At 37.4% G+C, this 25,665-nt stretch overlaps 1 protein-coding gene across 1 annotated transcript; it reads left to right on the forward strand.

Annotated features, from left to right (window-relative positions):
• Positions 1–19,012: 19,012 nt before the first annotated feature.
• Positions 19,013–24,986, forward strand: LOC128102856 (zinc finger protein 431-like). Its single transcript, XM_052726747.1, has 4 exons — positions 19,013–19,084; positions 21,938–22,064; positions 22,266–22,326; positions 23,477–24,986. The coding sequence occupies exons 1-4, from the start codon at positions 19,013–19,015 to the stop codon at positions 24,432–24,434; spliced, it is 1,218 nt and encodes a 405-aa protein (XP_052582707.1). The 3' UTR covers positions 24,435–24,986.
• Positions 24,987–25,665: the final 679 nt, after the last annotated feature.

The following is a 25,665-nucleotide window of genomic DNA, read 5'->3' on the forward strand; positions in this document are numbered from 1 at the left end:
TCATGGTTTCCCAGCTTGGCCATGCTCTCTCTCTGCTCAGCTCCCTGCAGCAGAACTCACAGCACACCACACAAAACTGCTGGAACCAGCTCTTCTTCAAAACCAAGTCTGAAGCCAGTGGCCGGAAGGACCCTGCATGACTTATGACTGGCAAATCACCTAGAGCGCCTGATTGGCTAGTGAGGCCTGAGTGACAACAGCACCTCCCACAGGGTTAGAGTGTGCTTAAAGACACAGCACAATGGGTCCTGACCCTGCCTTCCACCCTAGACAAAGACTTTTTCTAAATGAGTAGAGATGTGCATATTGATAGCACTTGCCCATGGCTCCAATAGCTGACTGTTTTCTCCATCTACTCCATAGGCACTTCTTCTTGCCCCCCAAAGACAAAATGTGGCTAGCTACCTTGTACAGACCACTAAACTATATGGGGTGGAGTGATTCCTTGTCACACAGGTAAAAGGGATCCCGGAATATTAAAAACTAAAGAGAGATGTAAAGACACACGAGGAGAGTGTTTATTGTGTGACTTAATACTGACATCAGGTGAACTGAAGGTAGTTTTTACCTGGTTGTCATAGGGACTTCAGACAACCAGCACAGAAAAGCAGGAACTTCATCACAATGAATAAAAAAGGTCCATTGTTTTAGGAAGTTTATTACAGAAAAACAGAGAAAACTTTTGGCAAATGAATAATAATACAGAGTAGCCTTCACGGATAGTGTGATATTAAGATAATAACTCAGCTATGAAAAATGTGTTTATGAACACTATTGTTAGTCAGCACATCTTCCTCAGTGGGCAGGTGAAGGAAAATACAACTGCATTATTCAAGGTTCTCTACCTGAAAAGGTGTGGGGCATTTACCCAACCACCCCCACAGTTCCCAAGAGTTTTCTTGAGTGCGAGCAGCAGGAAATATTAGATAGAAGGATTTATTGCGGATATAAACAGATAGAAAATAAAGGATAGTCTTGACAGGGCCTGGAACCTATTCCAACAGGCCCTGACTGTCTCTGCCCCAGGGTTTTTATAGAGACACCAAGGGGTGGAGCAAAAGACCTCTTCCCCCAGCACAGCCCAGTGCAGACCATTCCAGACACCTGCACTCAGGCCTGTGGTCTAATCATCCTCTATGCGGACCTGCTGGGTAAAGCCACAAGGAACCCGAGAACCGGCTCCCACAGGTCCCCCTTTCTTAATATATATAAAAAATAACTATTAATGGCTTACAGCAATCTCCATAGCTGTTACACCTCCCAGTATGGGAGTAGAGGATGATAAGGATGGCATTTCTCTTTTGAATTAGGTCCAAGGTGACTACAGCAGTCTTAGCTGCCTCAAGCCCTTTCTAAGCCAAAAACTCTTAAGGCGACTACAAACTTAAAGAATCCCTTAGCTTCATCATTACCATTAACAGGTTAACATAAATATTGCTATACATAGTCACAATTCTCTCAATCTTCTAACTCAAAGCAAACTCTTAACAGAACCATTTGAATTAGCATATTTGGTGCGATATATAGTTAACAATTTTCTCCGTCTTACAACTTTAACTCTTAATCATTTGAATTTTCTTGCTAACAGAACATAGGAAAAACTTCAATGTATTCACATCAAACTTAAATATTCCTTAACTCCACAAAACCAGGGTGCATTAATATCAATAGGGTAAATATAATTTCTGCAAACATAATTCAACCTCATAACTCCTCCTTGTCTTTATAATTTTTTAAGCAAAATCTCAAACCTAGTTAGAAGAACCCAAACTCATACAATTCCTACAAACCCATATTGAAAAACAATCTTCTCAATCTAACCATTAACACTTTGAAAACTTAGCAAAACATCCAAAAGCAGTTTCTTAATAAAACTCTTTACACTTTAAAAGTAGTCTCTTAATATACCCCATTTGCATTTCTTACTAACAAAAACATGACATTAATCCACTCAAACAACTTTTGAAATTAGACTAAAGAATATTAACTCTCCCCCTTTTCTTTATAATTTAAGCAAAATCTCAAGCCTAGTTAGAAAACCCAAACTTTTCCATTTAAACAGTTCCATTTATAACACAAAACCAGTTCTGTAAGTAATTTCATTTTTACATAAACAGTTCCACAAAACAATTCATGAATCACCAATTAATAAAGCATATATGCATACACAAAACTGCATCTTGATTCTAGGTAGAAATAATAAATTTCCTCATTTAAACAGTTCCATTTTTAATCCAATTCCAGCAGACAGTTCCTAGGTCATTACTATAAGTAAACTCAAAATAGTCCCATTGCAATGAAATCTCTACTGTTCATTTCATTTCTTAAGTCGCAAAATTCAAATGATAAATTCTGGTACGAGCCTTCCAAATATGAAGAAATCCATAACCAAAATCTTTTTGTAGTTTTATCTCATTTTAACTTCAAAAAGTTCAAACAAGAAATAAATTCTGGTATCGGGCTTTCACTTCGGCTTTCACTTCAAATAATGAAGAGACGTTTTTCAACCAAAACTTTTTGCAGTTAACAATTTTAGTTAAAACAAGCATATCTGCAACTTTCATTCTCAAGCTGGAGACCTTTTTAGGTACAGTAGTATTCTAAACTGCACCGTTTTTGATGTTAGCTCAGGTTTTTCTGTGTTGCGTCGATTTTCCACGGATCTCAGCTGCGGATGACTTGTTGTGCTGGTTCTGGAGTCTGCCATTCTTAGCTTCTTAGCGGCTTCTGGAACTTTTGAAAACTGCTCAGACTGCCTGCTTTGCAGTCTTCTAGGACACTAACTTCTAGATCTCAGGTTTTTTCATCATATACATTAAGCATAGACTCACACTTAACATTTACACTTTTTTACAAACTCACATAACATCTATTTATACTCCTTAAGGAAACTCTAGAACTACTTTAGCAAATATATTTCTTATTACTTATATACTTGTATTCATTCCATCTTATTTCTTATTTAAACTTACATTTACAACTAGTATCTTCACTTCTTACAAGCTTATTACTACATGTCTTAAGACTACCTTAGATATTTCTTGCAAGCTTTTATTCTTAAAGGAACTCTATAGATCTATCTTACAAACTTATATAGGGCTACCATTAGCATATATTTAACATAGCAAACACCTAAAGATTTCTTTAACACAGATCTAACAAGACAGAATAATTTCTACAAACTCACATCTTATTTTCATCTTTTTCTATTTCTTACTCTTAATTATTATCACTATCTCTATTAGAAAGATTCTCTTAACTAGACAGGAAGTACGTACATCATTTCTAAAGTTTAGAGTTTATAGTCAGCTTTGCTATATCACACTGGGATTTAGTGAGTGTTGTTATAGAATTGTGATAGTTGTTGCTAGGGGACTTCCCAGGATGAAGCCACACTCCAAAGTTGCTGAGTTCTCTCAGCCATTCCAAACCGGCAGAGATGCACTGTCAGCGGTAGACGGTTTTTAACTAGAGGCTGTCCCTTCACCCAAATTCATAATAGTTCCCCTAAGTACTTCAATTCAGACAAACGTTTCTATTACAGCAGTACTTTTGGTTTGTTCTATGGAAAAACTTCACTTCACGCTGAGTGAAATTACCGTATTTAGCTGCTGTAAAGCTCTTCGCAGAGTACTGCACAGCTATTAGGTGATATAAAGTACTTTTCTAAAGGAGCTAGTAAGGCCAAAAGTGGCACAGCTCTGAACTCCATTTCCGCACTGCTTGCATTAACCAGTGACAAAACCTCAGAAATACTAATCGAGCCACTTTCATTCTGGTTTCTTTGTAGGAACGTCATTGGAGCTGACCTTGCTTAGTTCCATGCTCCTTACAAAACGCTCCGGTAACCACCAAGCTTCATTCTCCTCTTGTGAAAAAACACAAACATGTCCTTGACCCCATATTAACACAGGATCGGGACCCTTCCATAATCCCGAGCAGGGATCTTTCCATTTCGCATTACCCTCAGCTAAAGGACCAGGAAGTTTGGAGTGAGCTCTAATATGGCCTGCAAAGCATGGCAGCTTTCTTTTGTGGAATAGCATCTTCAATTTATTGAAACATTTTGACTTGGTTGTTGTTAGTTCCAATATTTTCACCAAAACTGTTACTATTCAAAGGAGTCAAGAACATAGATGTTCTTTCATGAAACATATCCTTCATTAGCTTACTTTGAGAAAAAGCATTTTCAGGATTTAGTATTTTCACTTCATTAGCTTTAACTCCTGATGTTATTAGCAGCTGTAATATTTAGCATTGATTTTTTTATAAGGAACTTTCAGGTGAAGCAACTCTTTTGTAAGACAGCTAGATTTTCTGAAGTTTGTTTCCCATCTATAAAGCAGTCATTTCTTTTTTGAATGCCTGTTTCCTTGTCTCCTTATTAGATTTGGAAAGGAATTACTCATTGCAGGTAGTTTGTTCAAAAGGCAAAGAACTTTTTTAATTTCAACATAAGTTTCTTCATATCTAAGACAGCGTTCAGTGTATAACGTTGTCTTTCCCTTGTTTTAAGGATTTTTAAGTGGCTTGTTTGCTCTTATAGGTAGCTTTTTGTCATCTAGCTACTGTAAAAAACTTTGCACAGCTATTAGGGTAAATAAGGCATTTTACCAACGGAGCCCCAAACCGCGAAGCACCTAGTTCCATATCCTTTCAATTTTTCATTGGAACTGACACTTAAACTCTTAGATGATTTTCCTCCTTATTCTTTTAAAAGCTGTATTTTAAGTTTACCAGGAACATATTTTCGAGCTGACAGAAGTGTTTCAGGGCAATGTCACCATCTTTAGTGGAAAAATATACCTTTCCCAGAATGCATTTCCCATATCAGTCCATAATATCAGTCCCTTATATCATTTCCCTTATATCAGTCATTTCCCATAGTTCTTTTTGGGTCTGAGAGTCAACTGGTTCTCTTTTACCAGACTTGCTTACAAATTCTTGCCCGGGAGGTTTGAACAAAGTTTTTTGCTTTTGCAACCTGAGATTTGGACAAGCATTTTACATTTTCAGCTTTGGGACATTGGGAGGTTTCTGGTCTCTCAGCTGGCTTCAACAGGTGTCTCTCCTTCATTTGACACTGGCCCCCAAATCAGAACTGCACCTGCCTCGTTAGCGCGCATTGAGGTGGGCAATTCTGATAGCAACTTTCCTCCGGCTTGTGTTGGCCTTAGCCAGTCAGTGAAAAACAAAAACTTTTACAACAGAGCTTTTCCATGGCTCCTTTGGAGAGATTTTCTACCACTGATTTTATTCTCATTTTGCTTGTTCCTTTCCCCACAAATGCAGAGCTTCAGATATCTCAGCCTGCTCTGTTGCTCTAACTGCCTTTGGAGGTAGGGGCTTTCTTCCCTCCAATGTGCCCCAAAGCCTAGCAGCTTTTCACAGGTCATGTATTTTCTGGGGAGGATTATGTCCCTTCTGTTTCTTTGGAGTCTTTTTCCCAGACAGTTCCCAGTTTGGTCTCAGTTTGTCCCCTCTACCCCAGAAACAGTTTCCGACACTACAGTGGCAGCTTTCCCTGCTACTGAAGGTAGGGGCTTTTTGTCCGTTTGTTTTCGGGGTCTGTGTGGTTTACGTATAGACTGAAAATCTAACAAGGGAGGTTTTTGCCATCTCTAAACTCCCTTTAGGACAGGTGTTTTGCCTCATCAGGCCTTCACCTGGCCCAGTCCCCCAGTGGGTTGCATTTGCTTGTCTGGGTGCTCAAGGACAGAGCTTATGCCAGAGGCAATCACCCCTCAGGGCTACACTCCCTCATCTCAGGGAGTCAGTTGAAACAAAGCTTTTCTCAAAGAGATGCTTTCTCTGACAGAAAAGGAAGCTTTACTCCTGGATAGTTCTGTCCTGCCCTGGCTGGGCTCTTTCCCCAGACAGTGTTCTGACTCAGCAGCACAACTGCTTCAGACACAGTTCAGCTTTACTGTTTTCCCAGAAAGGTCCTTACTCTGATAGGAAAGCTTTTCTCAGATTTCTTTTTGCAGCTGTGGACCTATCAACCCCGGGACTTGTAGGAAAGCAGAGAACTGTGCCATTCCCACTAGCTTTAGTTTTGTTTGTTCACTAGCAATCTTCCCCTGGGTCCTGCACCTTCCTGCCTCAGCTCTGGGCTCCAGGAATTTTACAACAGCAGGAACCCTAGTATCCCTGAAATGCACCCCAACTCAGAGATGCTGGCCAGTCACCTCTGGGTTTTTGGTCAGAAGTGAGCATACAATGCTAACAGTTTGCATTGCTTCAGGGGACCTTTGCATTAGGATGATTAGGAGCACCTTTTCAAAGACGCTCACTCAGAAACAAAACCCTTGATGCCTCAGTTCCGCTGTAACTGAAAACTTGGCTTTTTTGCTTTTCTTAGGTAAAGTTTCTGGACCTTTTGGGCTCTCTGTAGCTCTTTACCCACACTCTCCCAAGCATTTCCCTCAGGGTACTCTGACCCACTGTCTTTTACTGGCTTGAAGAGACAGAGTTTAGAAGAGAGGTTTTTAGGAACTTGTCCCTGCCTCCTGCATTGCAGGGAGGATTTTTAAAGCTTGAAAGAACTTAGGTTTTGCTGTCTTTGGTGGTTTGTTGTTTTCCCTTTGAGCTAATCACAGGTGGTCCCCATACCAATATCTTCAGGTGATTCTAATTTTTGTCCTGAGCAAGTTAAAGGCTTTAGTTTTTAAGTTTAAGAGCTTTTGAGAAAGATGAAGGCTTTTTAGAGAGATTTTTTTCCCCAAATTTTCCAAGAAAAGCTTTATAGTTTAAGAGAAAGATTTTTTTCCCCAAGAGAGAAAGACCAACTTTTCCCAAAACTTCCCAACTTTAAATTTTTTGGCTTTTTACACCCCCATATTTGCCTCAGGGAGAAATCATTTTCTCCTGCTGCTTGGATTCAGCATTTCAGCTGTCTCCAGGTCAAGAAGCTTCCATAGGAAACTTTTTCTTCCCCATAAGCTCAAAGAAGAGCTTTTTTACTGCCCGTAAAGCCCAAAGAAATTTTTTTCCCAGTTTGCGTTTATAGCCCCCAAAGTTAGAAAATTGGAGAGTTTTTCTGTCTAGTTGCCTTACTTATTTTTTCCTACACAATCTTACACTTCTAAGTTTTTCCTACACTATTTTACTATCCTATGCCTTATACTTATTTTTCCTATGCTATTTTACTATCCTATGCCTTATACTTATACAGATAGAAATTGAGAAAGGGATAGAAGATAGAAAATTTTGACAGAAGAGAATTTCGCTCCAGCATCAGACATCCTTCCAGTCCGCTTTCCTTTTCTCTCGAGGATAAAACCCCTGCCTCTCAATATATATAAAAAATATATATATTTTCCATAACACCGGCATGCCTTATCCACTGGCAGGGCTGACTCAGCACTTTCGCCAAAAACTCTGTAATAAAACTATTATTTTCCTTTATCTTTAGTCCCTATTACTTTGTCTTTAGTCCCTGTTCATTTGTCTTTAGTCCCCCCCTTTTTTTTAGTCCCCCCTTTTTCTTTAGTCCCTTTTTTTTCTTTAGTCCCTGTTCATGGCGCCATTCTGTGGGGCGTTTACCCAACCACCCCCACAGTTCCCCAGAGTTTTCTTGAGTGCGAGCAGCAGGAAATATTAGATAGAAGGATTTATTGCGGAGAATATCGTGGAGATAAACAGATAGAAAATAAAGGATAGCCTCGAGAGGGCCTGGAAGCTATTCCAACGGGCCCCGACTGTCTCTGCCCCAGGGTTTTTATAGAGACGCCAAGGGGTGGAGCAAAAGACCTCCTCCCCCAGCACAGCCAAGTGCAGACCATCCCAGACACCTGCACTCAGGCCCGTGGTCTAATCATCCTCTATGTGGACCTGCTGGGTAAAGCCACGAGGAACCCGAGAACGGGCTCCCACAATGACCTGAGTTCTGATACCAACACTCAAGTTGAGAGGATCATAATTATCTACTATTCCAGATCCTGTATATGTATGGAAAACATTCTTTCTCATGTACAAACATATGCAAAAAATTGCAAAAAAGCTTGTTTTCAAAATGCTTATGATTTATAAAGCAATTAGAGCAAAACAAGTTGTGTTAGGTGTACACTGATACCTTCAAAATCTATTGTTTTTTATTTTGTTTTAAAAAGTTTTCATATCTTCACTTTGCTTCATATTTATAAGCAATCATCAATCATAGGGGGAAAATGGTGTCTAAATGTTCTTAACAGACTTTCTTTTCTTTATCATAAAAGAATGAGATCCTCTAAGAAGTCAAACTATTTTCTATAAAATTAAAACATCAGAAAACTTGAAGTGAAGTTCTCCAATTTTGGTGGCAGATCCTCCTCACACAACACATTTTCTATTATTGGCAAAAGAGAGAATTATTGTACAGGATGTGTGCTGGTCAGTGATTTCTTGTAGATTGATTTTAATTAGAATCTTTTGTTCTTGTTTAAGGGACCATGTTATATTTGTAGATATCTTTTTCCATCTCATTTTTTTCTGCAGTGCCATCTATGTTGTTAGTTTTATTATCATCTAATTATATTGTTGTTTCTCTGGAAAATGATGGACCTTCAACAATTTTGTATTCTGAAAATTTCTTGTTATGAGTTTGTTGTTTATTGGTTGGTTTGTGAATTTTTTTGTGGAGATAAAGTTTTAGTTCTCTCTTCTTGATCTTAGATGCTTGTCTCTTCACATTTCCTGGCATATGGGTGGCTTCTGGTTGTTGCTATCTTCATGTTTCTGTTTTTGCAGCTTAAGTGATTGATACAATTAATACATTGGCATTGGATCTTTAAAAACCTCTTCATATACTATTTTTTTTTCTAATTAGCTTCAGCTGTAACCATGACATAGCCTAGAGTCATCTCATGGCACATCAGTTGAGAGCGTTCCTAGACCAAAATATCTTGTTGTTAAGTCTGAGAGAGATTGAGCTGATTTTGATTGATGTGGGAAGGCTCTTCCACTGAGTTGGTTATATCTCTAAGAAAATGGGCCTGGGCTGGATAAGAGAGGTTGCTTAGCATGGAACAGTGACAAAGCAAAAGAGAAAGCCTGAAAGCAGTTCTTCTTTATATTTTCTCTTCATATATTATCTTAAATTTCTATCCTAAGTTCCCACAAAGAGGTACTGTGGCCTAGGGGTATTAACCAAAAAAAAAAAAAAAAGCAACAAAAAATATCCCAAAAAAACCTTGTTAATTATCTGAGTTGCTTCTGGTTCGAGAATTTAATCCCACCAACAGAGAACAATTTTGGAATAAAAAAAATAAAGGTACCTAAAATATGATATTTCTGACTGCAAAGGACTTGAAATTGTTAGGACTCTCCTTACTATCTTGAATTGAATTATTTTGTTGTTTTGTTTTCTAGCTCAGGGAGGCCATTGATTCATGGACTCCCAGCTTCTGAATGCTGGGGTTATATATCATGTGATTCTATTAATAATAAATGGTTAGTGTTAAATCAGAAGGCCTGAGTTTATTGTTTCTTGTAGGGTTAGAAAGGAAAGTGGTTCAGCCAATGGAGCTATATAAGAGAGTCCACAGAGACTGAGGGCATTTGTTCACATCCATTGTGCCATTCATGCTTTGAGGAAATGATATGGGGGATTTAAAAACAAATACTCAACAAGTTCAGGATAATGGTAACCAAGTTTTCCTGCTTGTCAGATTTCAGTACGACCTTACTCCAGCTTACTCAACACCGTCTAAGTTACACTGACTCATACCAGTTAGGAGATGGATCCTAGAAAATGGAATTTTAAATAAGAATTATTTAATGTTGGTATTTGCAATTTGCAGCCCTAGAAAATTTCAGAGAAGTAGGAAATCTCACGTTAGCATCATGTGGAATCTTCACACTAGAGTGATTATTTGCTAGTACGTGTATTCTATATATTTTAAAGTTTAAGGACTTCCCCGTCACCTGCCTATACTAATGGATGGTATTATAATTTGTATATCTAGAGTTGCCAACTTTGTTCTGTGACAAAGTTATCTATCTAATGTTTAGCACTAGAGAAGTTTCAAAGTGGTGTTAACAGCTTTGTAGACCAGTGGATATAGGGAATTTGGGTAATTGTAGCCACTGTTGTTTCAGGTAAAATAATATTAATAACTAAAATCTCCCCAATCATGAAATTCACCTAAGATGGTTAAGTAGTAAACCTGAGTTAGTTCTTGTTTGTTCAAAAAGCAATCACACAAGACAGTATATTTGCACTGACTTTAGGTGCCACCAATTATTTTATAAAGTTTGTTTACATGTATTAGTGAGATTTTGAGATGACTCATCAAGTCAAAGCACATTGCTGTGCAAGTGCAATAAGCTTGTTCCTGGGAACTTATGATAGAGAGAAACAAGTCCTCCAAGTTGTTCATTGGCCACTGTATATGGGGTCTAGCATGTATGTGCACTACACATCAAACAGATACCAATATCACACACCTCTCTCTTTCACACACACACACACACACACACACACACACACACACACACACACACACACATATATACAAATACATGCACAATATTCATATAAACTTGTACACCACACAAAATATACACACACTGCTCTCACACACAAACTATATACACAAACACAAAAACACATACACACAAATATGTGCACAAAGTCACACAAACATAAACAGAGACAAAGATCACATAAACCACACACACCACACAAACACATACACACAAACACATGCACAAACACACACAATTCACACAAAGAGACATACACAGACAAATATGCATACGTACACCCTGAAAGAAACTTTTAAAAACAGTATTAGTATTTAAAGAACACTTCAGATATGTGTTGAATAAATTTGCACAGAACTGGATGTTTTTCTTTGGTTTGTTATTTTTTATTTGTATGACATAACAGCATGTTCTGACAAGGACTTACCCTATAAAAGTAGTCATTCCTGGTAGCCATAACATAAATATTTGTCAAGTGTGATACTTTGAATACTTTGGCTACTATGAGGAGAAGTTGCATAAAGTAATTTTGCATTTAATATTAGTGGTTTAGAAGAATGATTTTGAATCTTTATCAGTACCATATAAGGCAGTAACTGTATATGATGGAAGCAGATGAAGAGATCCATAGCTTAGCAATGGATTGAGCTCCTGGAATCCAGTCAAAGAGAGGGAGGAGGGATTACGTGGGAAGATCATGATGGGGAAACCCACAGATACAGCTGAGCTGAGCTAGTGGGAGCTCAAAGACTCTGGACTGAAAATTGGGGAACTGTAGGTTGAGTTTTCACTTCAGCTTCCCAACATGGCGGTGATAAGTTTTCTGCCAGCTCTGGGAGCCATCAACTCTCAGAAATAGTGGATCTATGCTTCTATCAAAGCAGCGTGTAGCCCAGAAACCTCTTTTTTTTTTGTACTAGCAAAGGCTAAATCCACCACACAGCTTAATATGCCACTTGCAGAGGCCTCATTCCTGCCATACTGCAGGTCGAGCATGCACGCACGCTAGGAACCCGCCAGTAGCTCAAACCGGCAGGCTGACGCTAACTTGAAAGAGACAACTAGGAACTGTTTTTAGCTCCGTTTTAGAATCTTTTTTCTCAGGTTTTAGGTGGAAACTCTTGCCACCACGTTGGATGCCATTTGTAGGTTGAGTTTTCCTGCCTGGCCCACAGTCAGGACAAATCTCTCTCACCTGCCAGTCCCACAACCACTCAGACCCGACCAAGTAAACACAGAGACTTATATTGGTTTCAAACTGTATGGCCGTGGCAGGCTTCTTGCTAACTGTTCTTACAGCTTAAATTAATCCATTTCTATTAATCTATACCTTGCCACGTGGCTTGTGGCTTACCGGTAGTTTACATCTTCCTTATCCTGATGGCGGCTGGCAGTGTCTCTCCCACCCAGCTTCCTGTTCTCTCAATTCTCCTCTCTGTTAGTCCCGCCTATACTTCCTGCCTGGCCACTGCCAATCAGTGATTTATTCATTGACCAATCAGCAACACATTTGACATACAGACCATCCCACAGCAGGGAACCTCAATAAGACCAAATTAGATCCTCAGACTGTGACTGACAGTTGTGAGGCTCTGTAGTGTGTGGCACCTCTGAAAGTGGGACCAGGATTTTCCCTACGGGATGAACAGGCATTTTGGAGCATTTTGCCTATGGAGGGATACCTTGCTTAGCCTTGATGCAAAGGTGTTGGGGACTTGGTCCTGACTCAGCTGGATATTCCAGACATTGTCAAATCTGCATTAGAGACCTTGCCCTCTCTGAAGAGTGGATGGGATGGTGTGGGTGAAGGTGGGGTGAGCAGGTTGAGAGGAGGAACAGGGAACTGTGGTTGGTATGTAAGATGAAAAAATACTTTTAAATGTTAAAAATAAATCAATCCTAAAAAAATGGTAGTTACTTTCTGAGACACTGAAATTTTAAAGACTCTTAAAGCTTAAGTAATAAAGGATTTTATATTTTGATCTAATAAAAATAGACTTTGTTTGGATTTGGTTTCATTTTTGACACATTCTGTTTCTGTAGCCCTAGCTGTCTTGCAGCTTTCATATAGACCAGGCTGGCCTTGGACTTAAACACAGATCCTCCTGCCTCTGACTCACAAGTGCTGTGAATAAAAGCTTATACCAGCATGTCTGGCCTTCATTTAGGGTCTTTGAAAGAGTCTCAATATGTTTCCTTGATGGGTCTGGCATTGCTGAGCAGAGCAGGCCTGCTTCAAGCTCAGAGATCTGCTTGCCTTGAACTCCAGAGTCCTGGGATTAAAGTCTAGGCTGCCACATCTGGCTGAGATAGTCTTTATATGTCCAATAAATGTCAACGTAGGTTGTACTTTGAAAAAGCAGAATAAATCAAGGGGGGTAAAAATTTTTGGCCAGACTTATTTATTTTGTGACCTGGTTTTCAGGAGGCTGAGGTAGCTTTTAATTCCATACTCATGAGAGGATGGCCTTTTATTGTAGCTCTTAGCCCCACACAAGTCACTGCCCAGCTTATGATTTAAACATGTAAACTGTGACAATGTTGCTCCTTTTTTCATACTGCACAGGTTTGGGTTCAGAGTTGAAGAAATCTTGTTTTTCATTCACATCTGATTTTTTTTGTTTGCTGTTTGTCTTTTGTGGTGATGTCTTCACAAATTAGTTCTGAATCATCATTATCACTTAGCTTTTCTTTTAAAAGGCTTATTTGCTCTTAGAAATATAATTTTTTATATATAAGATTTTTTATTCTAGAAAATTTCATCTTGGAGTGAAACCCAGACAGGGCTCATGCTAGGCAGTAGCTCTTCCACTGAGCTGCTTTCTTCCTTAGAAGTACTTGTGTGATGTCTGAACATATTTTTTTCTTTTTTATGATCTAAGTAAATAGATCAAGCTCTTTGCTTAATAAATCTTTTATATGAGATTTTACTTCCTCTACTTTTGTTATAGTAGAAAATTGTGCAGTTAGATGACTTCTTTTCTTAGTTTTTAAGGCTTTTGTTTCATACAGTTTGTCTTTGAACAAAGACTCATGTTTTTCTTGTGGATAATATTGAGACTGTGTAAGGAATTGCCTTTCATTTTGTCATAAAGCCTAAAAAATGTTGTAGCTAAATTATATGTGCCCGGTTTTTAAAATTATAATTAATGGATTATTCAATATATCTGAACTAGTTTTGTTGGGTAGCTTTCCTGGAATTCATCTATATAGATCATGCTAGTCTCATCCTTCAGGTAATCCTACTATGTTCCAAAAGCTGGGATTACAGTTGTGTGTCCAATAAACTATCATTTATTTTCCAGGTATTTTCTCCCCTGATAAATGTCTAATTAAATGATTGTGTATTGCAGCAAATGTGAAATCATCTAACAAATGTAGCTCTTGCTTACAAATAGATAACCATTAGGCTAGATTTTTTTTTATTCTTCAGTCAGAAGTTAGGAATTTTGAGTTCAGATTACTTAAATTCAGGATACATTTTTAGTCATATGGTAGTTTGGAGACATTATGTTTATTTAAGTGATACTATTATTACTTTTTTATAACTGAAACAATGTCCCAGAATGGGCCAGACAAATAGAAATTAAGGAATAAAGTTTTCCTACACTCCCAGAGTATGTTCTTCTAGGCCACTAAGAACAGGTTATGCTCCTTGTAGGGGAACTCAGTGCCTTGCTTTGTCACAGAGATAAACCTGTTTATCCAGTGTGGCTTTTAGGACCAGTTTGGTGTTTTCTGTGAATGTAGGGACCCTGGGTTAAGAAGGAGGTGAACAAGAAATTATGCATAGCCAGAATCCAAGAGTGCTACTTGTCTGTACTTCAGCCTACTAAAACTGTATGCAATCCTGGTGCTTGATTTTACACTATTGCCTTTTTATGTTTGTAATCCACACAATATGTAGCTACTCCTGACCCACTTTTTTTCTTAGCACATTTCTTAAAAGAAGATGGCAGTTTTAATTTAAGGTTTCCTATGTTTGTAGTTTGCCTACATGCATGTCTGTGTACCACTTGTATTTCTGGTACCTATCAAAGCCAGAAGTGGATGTCAGATTCCCTGCAACTGGAATAAAAGATGACTATGAGCTTCCATGTCAATGCTAGAAATCAACCCTATGTCCCCAATAAAAGTAATCACTGCTGTTACTTGCAAAGCAAAGCCTTTGCTACATCTCCTCAGTTTTTGCCCCCATTATAGGAAATCTGTTTGATCTTGTCTCTGTTAGACTTTATTGCTATTGTGTATTTAGTAGAGTTTTTTTTACAACAGGCTCTCAGGTAGCCCATAGTGACCTTGATCTCATTTGAATCCTTGAAATTCTGTTCCTTCTTCTGTGTTTCAAGTGCTGGGATTGCAAGTGTGCACCACGACCACAGCTGTTTTGGGTCGCAGCATCTCCTCTGACTCCGTCTTTCTTCTTGCTGTATCTCTCTTGGATTACCCACTTCATTCTGTTCTGCCTTGTCATAGGCCAAAGCAGCTTCTTTATTAACCAATGGAAGCAACACACATTCACAGAATACAGAAAAACAATCCCACAGTAGCTATGCATGTCTGACTTTATGACTTGGTGGGTTGGATAACACCCAGATGACAATGGGCAGTTCAGGTCACATGATAAGGTAGTGGCCACAGTCAAATGTTCAGTTTCTCCCAATGACTAGAATTAATGGAATGTGCTCTCATGCTTGGCCATATTTATTTTTGAAAATGATTTTATGGGCACCAGTACTAGAAACTTCAAATGACTTTAAGAGGTATAGTGTTGTTCTAATTCTCCAATGCTCTTTTTATTGTATGTAATTCAGTTCTCTCTCTTGCTCTCTCTCTCTGTCTCTCTGTCTCTGTCTCTCTGTATGTGTGTGTGTGTGTGTGTGTGTGTGTGTGTGTGTGTGTGTGTGTGTTGTGTAGACTGTGGCACAGGCTTTAAAACTCACAATGATCTTCCTGCCTCTGTGCCCAGTTTGCTGGCAGTAAAAGAATGTACTACTGCTTGCAGCTTGAAAAATAACTTTTATGGTCAAAGACTCCACTTCTTATGGTGGACAGAGAAGCAAGGAGATGTTGTCAGGACTCCTGATACTGGAGTTTGAGATATTAGTGACTCTCCATATGTACTGGGAATGGAAGCTGAATGCTCTGAAAGAATCTTCAGTGCTCTTAACTGATAAGGTATTTTCCAACCTAAGTTTTCTATTCTTGATTATGTTTCCTGTCCAAGGTAACCCAGTCAAGGTCAGATACCAGATGCTGATTAAAAAGTAGAGTTCTGAGAGAATTAACCTCAGACAAAGATGGGCTCCCTAATTCTTTAGCCAATACAACATGGTCAGCCCATTTTCCATATAGATATAAAGCCAATAAATATAGATGCAGCAGATTGTATTAATATATTTCAGCATACTTATTCACCTACACTTAAAAACAGGAGAATTTGGAAAGGATTTGGGAAGGGATGGAATGAAGAGATAAAAGGGGAAAGTGATGTAATATCTTTCATTTAAAAATTTATGAAAATAAATTTTAAATAAAAAAGGAGCTAGATTGACAGCTCAGCAATTAAGAGCACTGGGTGTTTTTATAGAGGACCCAGGTTCCATTCACAGAACCCACATGGTAGCTAACCATTTGTTGTAACTCTAGTCCCAGTCATCTCCTGCTTTCTTCTGCCCTTGGTAGGCACAGCACACAGACACATACAGGCAAAGCACTGTATAAATATTTTGTAATAAAAAGTTATAGAAAGGAAAGAATGAAATTATTTAGAGTGATGTCACAGCCCTGAGCCATAAAACAAGCCAGGGGTCATTCAAATGAACTCCTGTTGGTCTTGCAGAGAAACAGCTGTGACCTTTTGCTAAGCCAGCCTGCTCAGAGGGAAAAGCAATCTTGTTCTGAGGTTAACATTTAACATTTCTCTATTCTATTGGTGGTTCTTGCCTTTGTAATTTCCCTTTGTAATCCTAAATTTTTCATTTCTGGAATTCCCTCAGTTTCTGTTTTCTTCATTGTATTCATTTCTATTTTTAGGACTTAAACAGTAGTATTTGTTTCCTTTAACAATTTGTTTGCTTTATATTGGCTTTATTTAAGAGGTTTATTGTTTTATTCCAATTGTTTTCATTTTCCTAGCTTTCTGGGAGGAGTTTATTGATTTCCTCCCATTGTTTGTTTGTTTGTTTGTACTTTCATGAATTTATATAATGTATTTATTCATCTTTTAAGGGGGCTCTATTCACTCTATATATTTGGTTTTTAGTTCTTTGTCCCTTGTATTTCAATTGTTTTGTGTACTTAGGGCCTGCTGTGGTAGGATACCTGGGTTGTCGTGGTGACTTAGTGCCCTGGCTTTTATTAATTATGTTCCTCTGCTAGGCATCTGGGTTTAGGGTGATAATAGGTCTAGGTGCTGGTTTCTAACTTCATCTTTTTTGCATGGGAGTTTTGTTCCTGGGTTTGTGTTTTTTTCTCTGGAGTTTCAGAAGGCGTGTTGAGTGACTGTTGCCTTTTTCATGGCCTTCTTGGCTGATGTGTTCAAGGGAAAATTCTTGGTGGTGTTGGAATCTGGAGGAAGAGGAATGCAGGGGAGATGATCTTCAGGTGCACTGGAGGCATGCAGAAGGAAGAGAGTAAGCTGTCTCTGATGTTCTACTCCACTGATAGGTGCAATTTTTAAAATCAGTTGTGGGGTAAGAGACAATGTAGTAGATCTGCAGACATCCTAACTCAGCTTCTGGAAGATGTGGTGAGTAAATGACCAGAGGGTGTCCACCCCAGTTGTGTGATGGGACTCAGATATGAAGTGAGTAGGGAAGGGTAGGTTGGGATGGTCTTTGGAATCCACAGGAGACAGGGAAAGGAAGAGGAGAAGCTGCAGCTGAAGTTCTGTTTTAGCCCTCAGGGTAATCCTGAGTATTGGATCCCTGAGAGTGGGGAATGTCTGTGGATAGTCTTCCTGGTCCCATACCCAACATCTTAATACTGATTCATTGGGTTCCCAGGGATCATTTATTTACTTATTTAGGCTTCTGTTGTGGTTAATCTGTGAAAGACATTTCGTTTATTGGAAAAAAAAGTAGTATTTGGGATGCAAATGTCACTCAACAAGTACTCTTCTTGGGGAAGTTCAGATATGAGCACCCAAGTTTGGAGGCTTATAATCAACTGCAATTCCAGATCCAGGGGATCTGACATGCTCTTTGTTTTGTCACCTATACACACATGGAAAATATTCCTTCACATACATATAAACAATGCATCTAGACTTGTTTTCAAAAGCTGTTGTGACTTATAAAGCAATTAGAGAAATCAGTTTGCTTTATGTATATAATAAAATCTTACAATATCTTTAAAAAATATTGTTTTTCATTTATTTAATTTTTTCCCCTCTCTGATACAGGTTTACGTCTAATCTTCAATCATAGGAAACAAAATTTTTTCTAAATTTTCTAACAGACATCCTTTTCTTTATCAAAGGAGAATGAGATAGTATTAGTAGACAAAACTATATTTCACAATGTAGAAATATCAGGATTCAAGTGAATGATTCCAATTTTGGTGGAACAGTCTCCTTACCCAACCCATTTTCTATTATTGGTGAAGGAGAGAACTGGAGTACACAGGGTGAGTGGTGGTCAGTGATTTCTCTGATTTTGATTTTCATTAGAAACTTATAATTCTATTTTAAGAGACAAAGTTATATTTGTAGGTCTGTCTTTCTGTCTCCTTTTATCAGTGGTAGCATCTGTGTTGTGTGAGGTTTTTTGTATTAGCTATGATGTAGTTATATTACTTCTCTGGCAAATGATGGAACTTCACTTATTTTTATTTTATGGAAAATTACTACATTATGTTAGGATCTCCTCAGGTTTTTCAATTGGAGATTTTCTGTAAAAGAGCAATTTTAGTTTTCTCTTCTTGATCTCAGAAACTTATATATCTTCATTTCTTGGTGTATCTGTTTTGCTACTTGTTATCATCATCAATGTTTTTTTTGCTACTCAAGTTATTGATGTAGTTGATTCATTGGGTTTGGGTTTGTAAAGTCTCATATATTATTATCTCTGTGTCTGAGTTACTTTGAGATGTCAACATTTCAGAGCCCACAGTCACCTTTTGGAACATCTGATGAAGATGTGCTACATTAGAACTACTAGTTGCTAATTCTGTTAGAGATTTTGTTGATTGATGATTTATGGGTGATAGCCTTCACTGAGTGTGCAATATCCCTAGGAAAGTTGGCCTGCACTAGATAAGACAGCAAGTTTGTCATAAAATACAATGACTATGTTAGAGAGAAAGCCTGGAAACAAAGATTCCTCATGGTTTTTGCTTTCAGTTGCTAGATTGAATACCTATCCTAAACACTGACAATGGTGGATTGTGATCTGGCAGAATGAGCCAAATAAGCACATTTATTACCTAGGTGCTTTTGTGTAGAGAATTGAATCAAAGCAAGAAAAAAGCAAGTTGTAACAGAATGTGGTAAGCCAAAAGTGATTTTGTTGTTCAAAGGTGCTGGGAATGATGACTTTTGGGGGGAATGTTGAGCATATCAAAATTTAGATATGTTGAGCATAGAAAAATTGGTGAAGGAGAGAACTGGAGTGCACAGGTGAGTGGTGGTCAGTGATTTCTCTGATTTTGATTTTGGCAGAGGACATAGAAAGCTGCACACAGAGCTTAACTGGTTATTCTTGTAGTACTTTGAATAAAGTACTCTTAAAGGTATTGTGAACAGTGGAGGTAGAGGTCAAAGGATTTTTTAGGGAATTGAAATAGAAGTCATTTGTATGATATTTTGGCCCCTAACTTTTCTCATTTTGTCGATGTCCTCAAGAAATTGAGTAAGGCAGAAATAAAAAAAAATAATGGGGCTGATTTCTTAAAGGGAATATTGACTCTCTTGGATAGCTATTACTTATGATTCATTCAGTACTACATTAAAAAAAATCAAGAAATGGATCATAAAGAAATGAAAAGTCTCGAGGTTGTAGAGAAAAACAGCACTATGACTTTGCAGAAGGTAGTCAAATGCTGAAAAGAGTCATCAATGTTCAGGGAGATTATCACTATTAAAAAGGTGTCCCTTACTGTACATTGGAAGCTTAGCAAGGTGCACTAAGGGTTAGAATCCATCCTTATATGCCCTCAGTTAATGGAGAGATTAGGCAAAGTGATTGCCAGTCCCAGGAAGCAACTTTATTCAAGGCCTGCAGCAACTCTGGTCCAAGTATGGCAGAGGCCATCACAACTTACAAACCAAATTTGGGGGAATCATTGATGTTGACCTGGTTATGGAGACAAGAATGATATAAAATTTAAGATTATGCATTTTTAGTCTGCATTTTCAGATCAGCTCTGTTGTAGGCATCTGTGTTATTTGTATGGTAAGATCACCAATGAGAAGACTGTGTAAGTTCATTACATGATACTATAAGGATGAAACCTGAGTTGTATTTTGAGACCATAAGATGTTGAAATACTTAAGCTATGAGACATCTTACATGGAGAGCTAGCTACATATATGGAGTGGAAGTAATCATAGAGAGAGATGTATGGGAAGTTGTGGAGAGAGAGACATTTAAGCCCTTTGAAAATGAAGCCCTATGTCTCTGACACAGAAGTACCAGATTCAATGGTTGCCCTGCTGGGTTTCAGTCTTTCCTCACTGTGTCTTAGTTTCTCTCCTTTGGGATGGTAATGGGTTTTCTGTGTCATTCACATGTTGGAAATATTTAAATTGTTTTCTCATTTTATAAGATGCCACAACCAAGAATTTGTCTTGAGTGTCAAAAGAGACTTTGGACATTTCAACTGTGTAGGGGTTGTTGCAGACTATGAGAATCATTGAAGTGACTAAATGCATTTTCTTCAAGGATGACCCTTGAGCCTATAGTGACCTGGGTGAGAATCTAGTCAACTGAATGACAAGCTCCCAGATAGGATGAGGTATTTGAACATGTGTCTCTCCTTGTTGAATTTCTTTGGGGTACTTGCGGAACCTCTCTGGATAAAATATCTCATTGAGGTTTGTGATATGTGTTTCCATAAACTCAACACATTTCCTTTTCTATGCTTCTACTATGTTGTGGTTGAAATGAATCAGCCAACTTTCTTCTTCTGCTGCCATAACTTCACCACCAGTATAGATAGTATCACTAAATCACATAAAATACAATTGATGGAATTGGTATTCAATGTTAAGTCACTTTGTTAGCCTGAATGTTTTTAAATTTTGTTGTTCCTACTTTTGTTTCTGAAGAAAAAATTTGACTGAGTAGCCCCGACTCTCCTAAAAGTATCTCTGTAAACCAGGTTGGCCTCCAACTCAGAGATACACCTGACTCTTGCTCCCACATGCTGAGATTAAAGGTTGTTCAACATTCCAGGTTTTTTTTAATATATATTATTGTGTGATGGCCCTATAGTATATGTTGTTTTGCTGAGCTTTACCCCCCAGTTTCAATTTTGAAATTCAGTAGAAGATACCAATCTCTTCCTAGATGTAGGGTATGTGCATCTGAATCATTAGATTACAGTTGTGTGACATTCTTCTTGCTTTTTGTGTTTTTTTAATGAATATGATTCTTTTGTCTATATACGTGGATATGTACTACATGTTCACCTGTCCTCACATTAGTCCAAAGAGAGTTTTAGAACCCACAAGCTTGGAATAATGAACAGTTGTGTGAGTCCCCCATATAAATACTGATAATTGAGCCCATCTATATGCAAGACCAGTAAGAGCACACAACTTCTGAGCCATCTCTCCTTCCCTGTGTTGATTATTTATGATCATCATTGATATTGCTAATGTTATCTTCTTTCTATTTGTACCTCTTTAAATGTGCAGTTCCTATTTTTAAGATTTATTAAAGTAGTTTAAACTGGACCAAAACAGTTTTCTGGAAGATTAATACAGAACTGGAGTGAATGCCGAACTCTTTGTAGGATCTTCAGTAAAAAAATCTCTGAGTTCATCTTATCTGTTTTGTTTGTTTGAATGGAAGATTCAGTGCAGATACAGTTAGCATAGACTAGGCTAACTTTCACCTCAGAAGCACACATTCCTGCTTCTACCTTCCAAGTTCTGGGATTAAAGGCATGAGCCAATATACCCAGCTTACAAATCTTCCTTATAGTTATTAATTGTTCATACAATTTCTCAGATGTGTGCTCAGTACTGTTGAAATGTTTGCTTGTCTCTCTATCTCTGTTAATAGGCATTTCTCTTGCAAGGTGATATCCTGTTCAAAGCATTCAGAAAAAAAAAGAGATGAACCTCCTATTCAGTTTCTTTGTGAAATAAGTTGATGGTTTCATTGTAATGTCTGAGTTATAGAATATGTGTAGCACTCACAAGAATTATGTGGCTATATTGTCAAAGAAGCACACATTTACAATGTTGTATCATGCTTTTTGTTTTATACATATGGATGGCATATTTATGTATGGCATATTTTAGAATGCAGTGACCTATAATGATGTACATGTTGACATCACTCAGAAAGAGTGGGCATTGATGGATCCTTCACAGAGGAATCTCTACAAAGATGTAATGGTGGAGACCTATATGAACCTCACAGCTATAGGTAATACTATAAATTTTCCTTCACATTTTAAATAAGGGGACAACTGTTTCTTAGTTATTGATGCTCTTCTGCAATTCTGATTGAGAATGAGGAAGAATGAAATGAATAAATCAGATTTGGTTCTAAGGATCACTGAAGATAGTAATGTAAAATTTCCAGTATCCTGTAGTATTTCATACATTTTCTTGTCTTATATTTTAGGCTACAATTGGGAAAATCTTGAAGTTGAAGAACATTGTCAAAGTTCTCAAAAACATGGAAGGTAATTTTCTTGTAAAAGCTGATAGAAATGGACCTCTGGATATATATATATATATATATTATGTAGAAGCTTTAATTAAATGAAACAGTGTAAATAATTACAGCTTAAAATACATTGATGATCATTAAATGCTCATAAACACACATACCTCAATGGCAGGTAAGTGAATTGTGTTTGCAAGTGATTCTTTTAAGAAAGAAGACAAAAAAATGCCTTATGGCAAATCACCATTTGAATAATAGCATCATGAAAGTTATGCTATACAAATGGCAATCCATTTAGTTTCATATTATTTCATATTACAAAAGATATACTCATTGAAAATGTGATAAGAATATATACACAACCTTGTAATAAGCAAATAGTCCATAGTATAGTTGCTCATATAGTTGTTCTGTCTTTACTAATTTCAGTTAAATAGGTAGTTAGAGTCAAGAGTAAAGGGGTGGTTGTTGTAGAGAAACATTATTCCCTATACCACATGTTGATGAGGAACAGAAAGTCCAACTGTAAATGAAATGTGGAAATATTCTTGTTGTTATTCTTTCTTTAATAGTTATATCATATGTCACTTTGAATACCAGCCACAAAATCATAAGGACATGGAAGAAGCAATGTACATCTATCAATTTCAGAACACGTACAAGACATGTAGTAGTCCTATGTTGAGTAAACTTCTTGAATGTGATTCAAGTTTACAAACAATTGGTTTTCCAGCTTCATTGAGAATATATCAACAAACATACCCTAGAATGGCCCTATGAGTTCTAGGACTATGTAAATGCTTCTGTTTGTTCTGGTTCACTTTGAAAATGCAGCATGACTCACAATATAGGTAACTTTATCAATGGAACAAGTGGCATAAATGTCCAAATTCTCCTAGTTCTCTTCAAATATGTTAAAAACCTCAGAGAACAATGATGCCACAAATATGAGCCAGGTAATAAAGGTTCTTACCATCAAGGCATATTCAAATATGTAAAGTCATCCTTAATGTACGGGAACAACATTAGTGTAAACAAGTTAAAACCTTAAGATCTGAGTTCTCTTTATACTTAGACCAAATTGTAAAATTAATTCATGCAGATATAAATACTCAACAATGTACTGAATGTGGTAAAGCTTTTAAATGTTTCAATTATTCTTGCAGGCATGAAAAAAGTCATACTACAGAGAAATCAAATGAATATATTGAGTGTGGTAAAGCCTTTGAATATCATAGTCATCCTCAAAGGCATGAAAAAACACATACTGGAGAGAAACCCTATGAATGTAAACAATGTGGTAAAGCTTTTGTACATTCCTGTCATCTTCAAGTACATAAAAGAACATATACTGGAGAGAAACCCTATGAATGTAATCAATGTGGTAAAACCTTTACACGGCCATGTAATCTTCAAGTACACAAAAGAACTCATACAGGAGAGAAACCCTATAAATGTAATCAGTGTGGTAAAGCCTATGCTCACCGGAGAGCTCTTCAACTGCATGAAAGAACACATACTGGAGAGAAACCCTATGAATGTAAACAATGTGGTAAAGCTTTTGTACATTCCTGTCATCTTCAAGTACATAAAAGAACATATACTGGAGAGAAACCCTATGAATGTAATCAGTGTGGTAAAGCCTTTACACAGCTATATACTCTTCAAGTACACAAAAGAACACATACAGGAGAGAAACCCTATAAATGTAATCAGTGTGGTAAAGCCTATGCTCACCGGAGTGCTCTTCAACTGCATGAAAGAACACATACAGGAGAGAAACCCTATGAATGTAAACTATGTGGTAAAGCTTTTGTACATTCCGGTCATCTTCAAGTACATAAAAGAACACATACTGGAGAGAAACCCTATGAATGTAATCAATGTGGTAAAGCCTTTACACAGCTATATAATCTTCAAGTACACAAAAGGACACATACAGGAGAGAAACCCTATAAATGTAATCAGTGTGGTAAAGCCTTTGCTCAACATAGTGCTCTTTATTTGCATGCAAGAACACATACTGGAGAGAAACCCTATGAATGTAAACAATGTGGTAAAGCTTTTGTACATTCCAGTCATCTTCAAGTACATAAAAGAACACATACTGGAGAAAAACCTTAAGAATGTAATCAATGTGTTAATGCCTAGTCACAACACAGAGCAACCCTGTAACTGTAAAACTTTTAGTGTGTAATTGGTCTCTTAAAGTCTTTGAATATAACATTAGACTTTGAGGATCTGAAAAAAACTCATACCAAAGGCAATCTGAACCTACATGAATTGTTATGATTTCAAGCCACATACTTACATTCAATTACACAAAATTAATTATTTTGGAAAAAAATCTAAACTGTGTCAACAATCTGTTCAAGCATTATAATGTCTCTTTTTGTTTTGTTTACACATGTCAAATAATATGGACAAAAGGCCTATAAATTTAAATGATACGGTAACTGACAGGGTCTTTACATATCCCTGGCTGTCCTGGAACTCACTTTGTAGAGCAGGCTGGCCTCAAACTGATAGAGATCCACTTGCCTCTGATTCCTGAGTACTGGCATTAAAGACGTGCACTACCGTGCCCATCACTTTCCATCTTTTTGAGTTTCTGCTTTTGAAGGCTAACTGACCTACACACTTCTAGAAGACACTTCTCTTCAAATACATGAAATAATAAATTCTGGTGTAAAATTTCATAGATGTAAATATATATATAGGTAAATATATATATATATGTATAAATATATATAGGTAAATATATATATATATATATGTATAAATATATATAGGTAAATATATCCTTCGTTATCCAGTCTGTGTATAATGCCAAAATTCAGGGTTTATCTCAAATCCTTATTCAAGTAGTCTTTGAGACTGGATCATCTCAGCTAGCTCTTCTCAAAATTGCTCTGAGCACTTTGTAGTTCAAAGCTGATCTGTAGATGATGTTTGTCAGCTTAGTGATGTTATTATTGTCCACGTGGAATTGTTGTTGTTGTGGGGCCCCATCTTCTTCCTGGAGACTTCAGTTGATGTTAGGCCTAACCGTGATTTCCTGCAAAAAACTGATAAGAGACTCGAACACAAAGACTATATATGCGACTTTTTAGAATTAGTTAGTACTCTATATGACCATTTATATCTTAACAAAGTTTAAAATGTATATATATCTATATATATTGATCTTGTAAATTTTGATATAAAATTCATACTTTAAGAAAAGTTTAAAGAATCAGAATAGAATCAAAGAGTTGAGATTCGTAATAGAATAGTCCCTTAATTAATTTGGCTTTTCTCCTGTCCCATAGCAGAAGATGGCTCTTTTCCTCTGGCATGATACAGGGAGTTTGCA

The sequence above is a fragment of the Peromyscus californicus genome, unplaced genomic scaffold (assembly GCF_007827085.1).
Source record: "Peromyscus californicus insignis strain IS unplaced genomic scaffold, ASM782708v3 Scaffold_85__1_contigs__length_178635, whole genome shotgun sequence".
In the NCBI taxonomy this organism is placed as follows: domain Eukaryota; kingdom Metazoa; phylum Chordata; class Mammalia; order Rodentia; family Cricetidae; genus Peromyscus; species Peromyscus californicus.

What these genes read in the sequence shown, in the direction of transcription:
- LOC128102856 (XM_052726747.1), top strand. Translation starts at nt 19,013, where the DNA reads ATGTTGAGCATATCAAAATTTAGATATGTTGAGCATAGAAAAATTGGT. An exon ending in GAGAGAACTGGAGTGCACAG is followed by an intron (nt 19,085 to 21,937) that starts GTGAGTGGTGGT and finishes GGCATATTTTAG; the next exon opens with AATGCAGTGACCTATAATGA. An exon ending in AGTTCTCAAAAACATGGAAG is followed by an intron (nt 22,327 to 23,476) that starts GTAATTTTCTTG and finishes TTATTCTTGCAG; the next exon opens with GCATGAAAAAAGTCATACTA.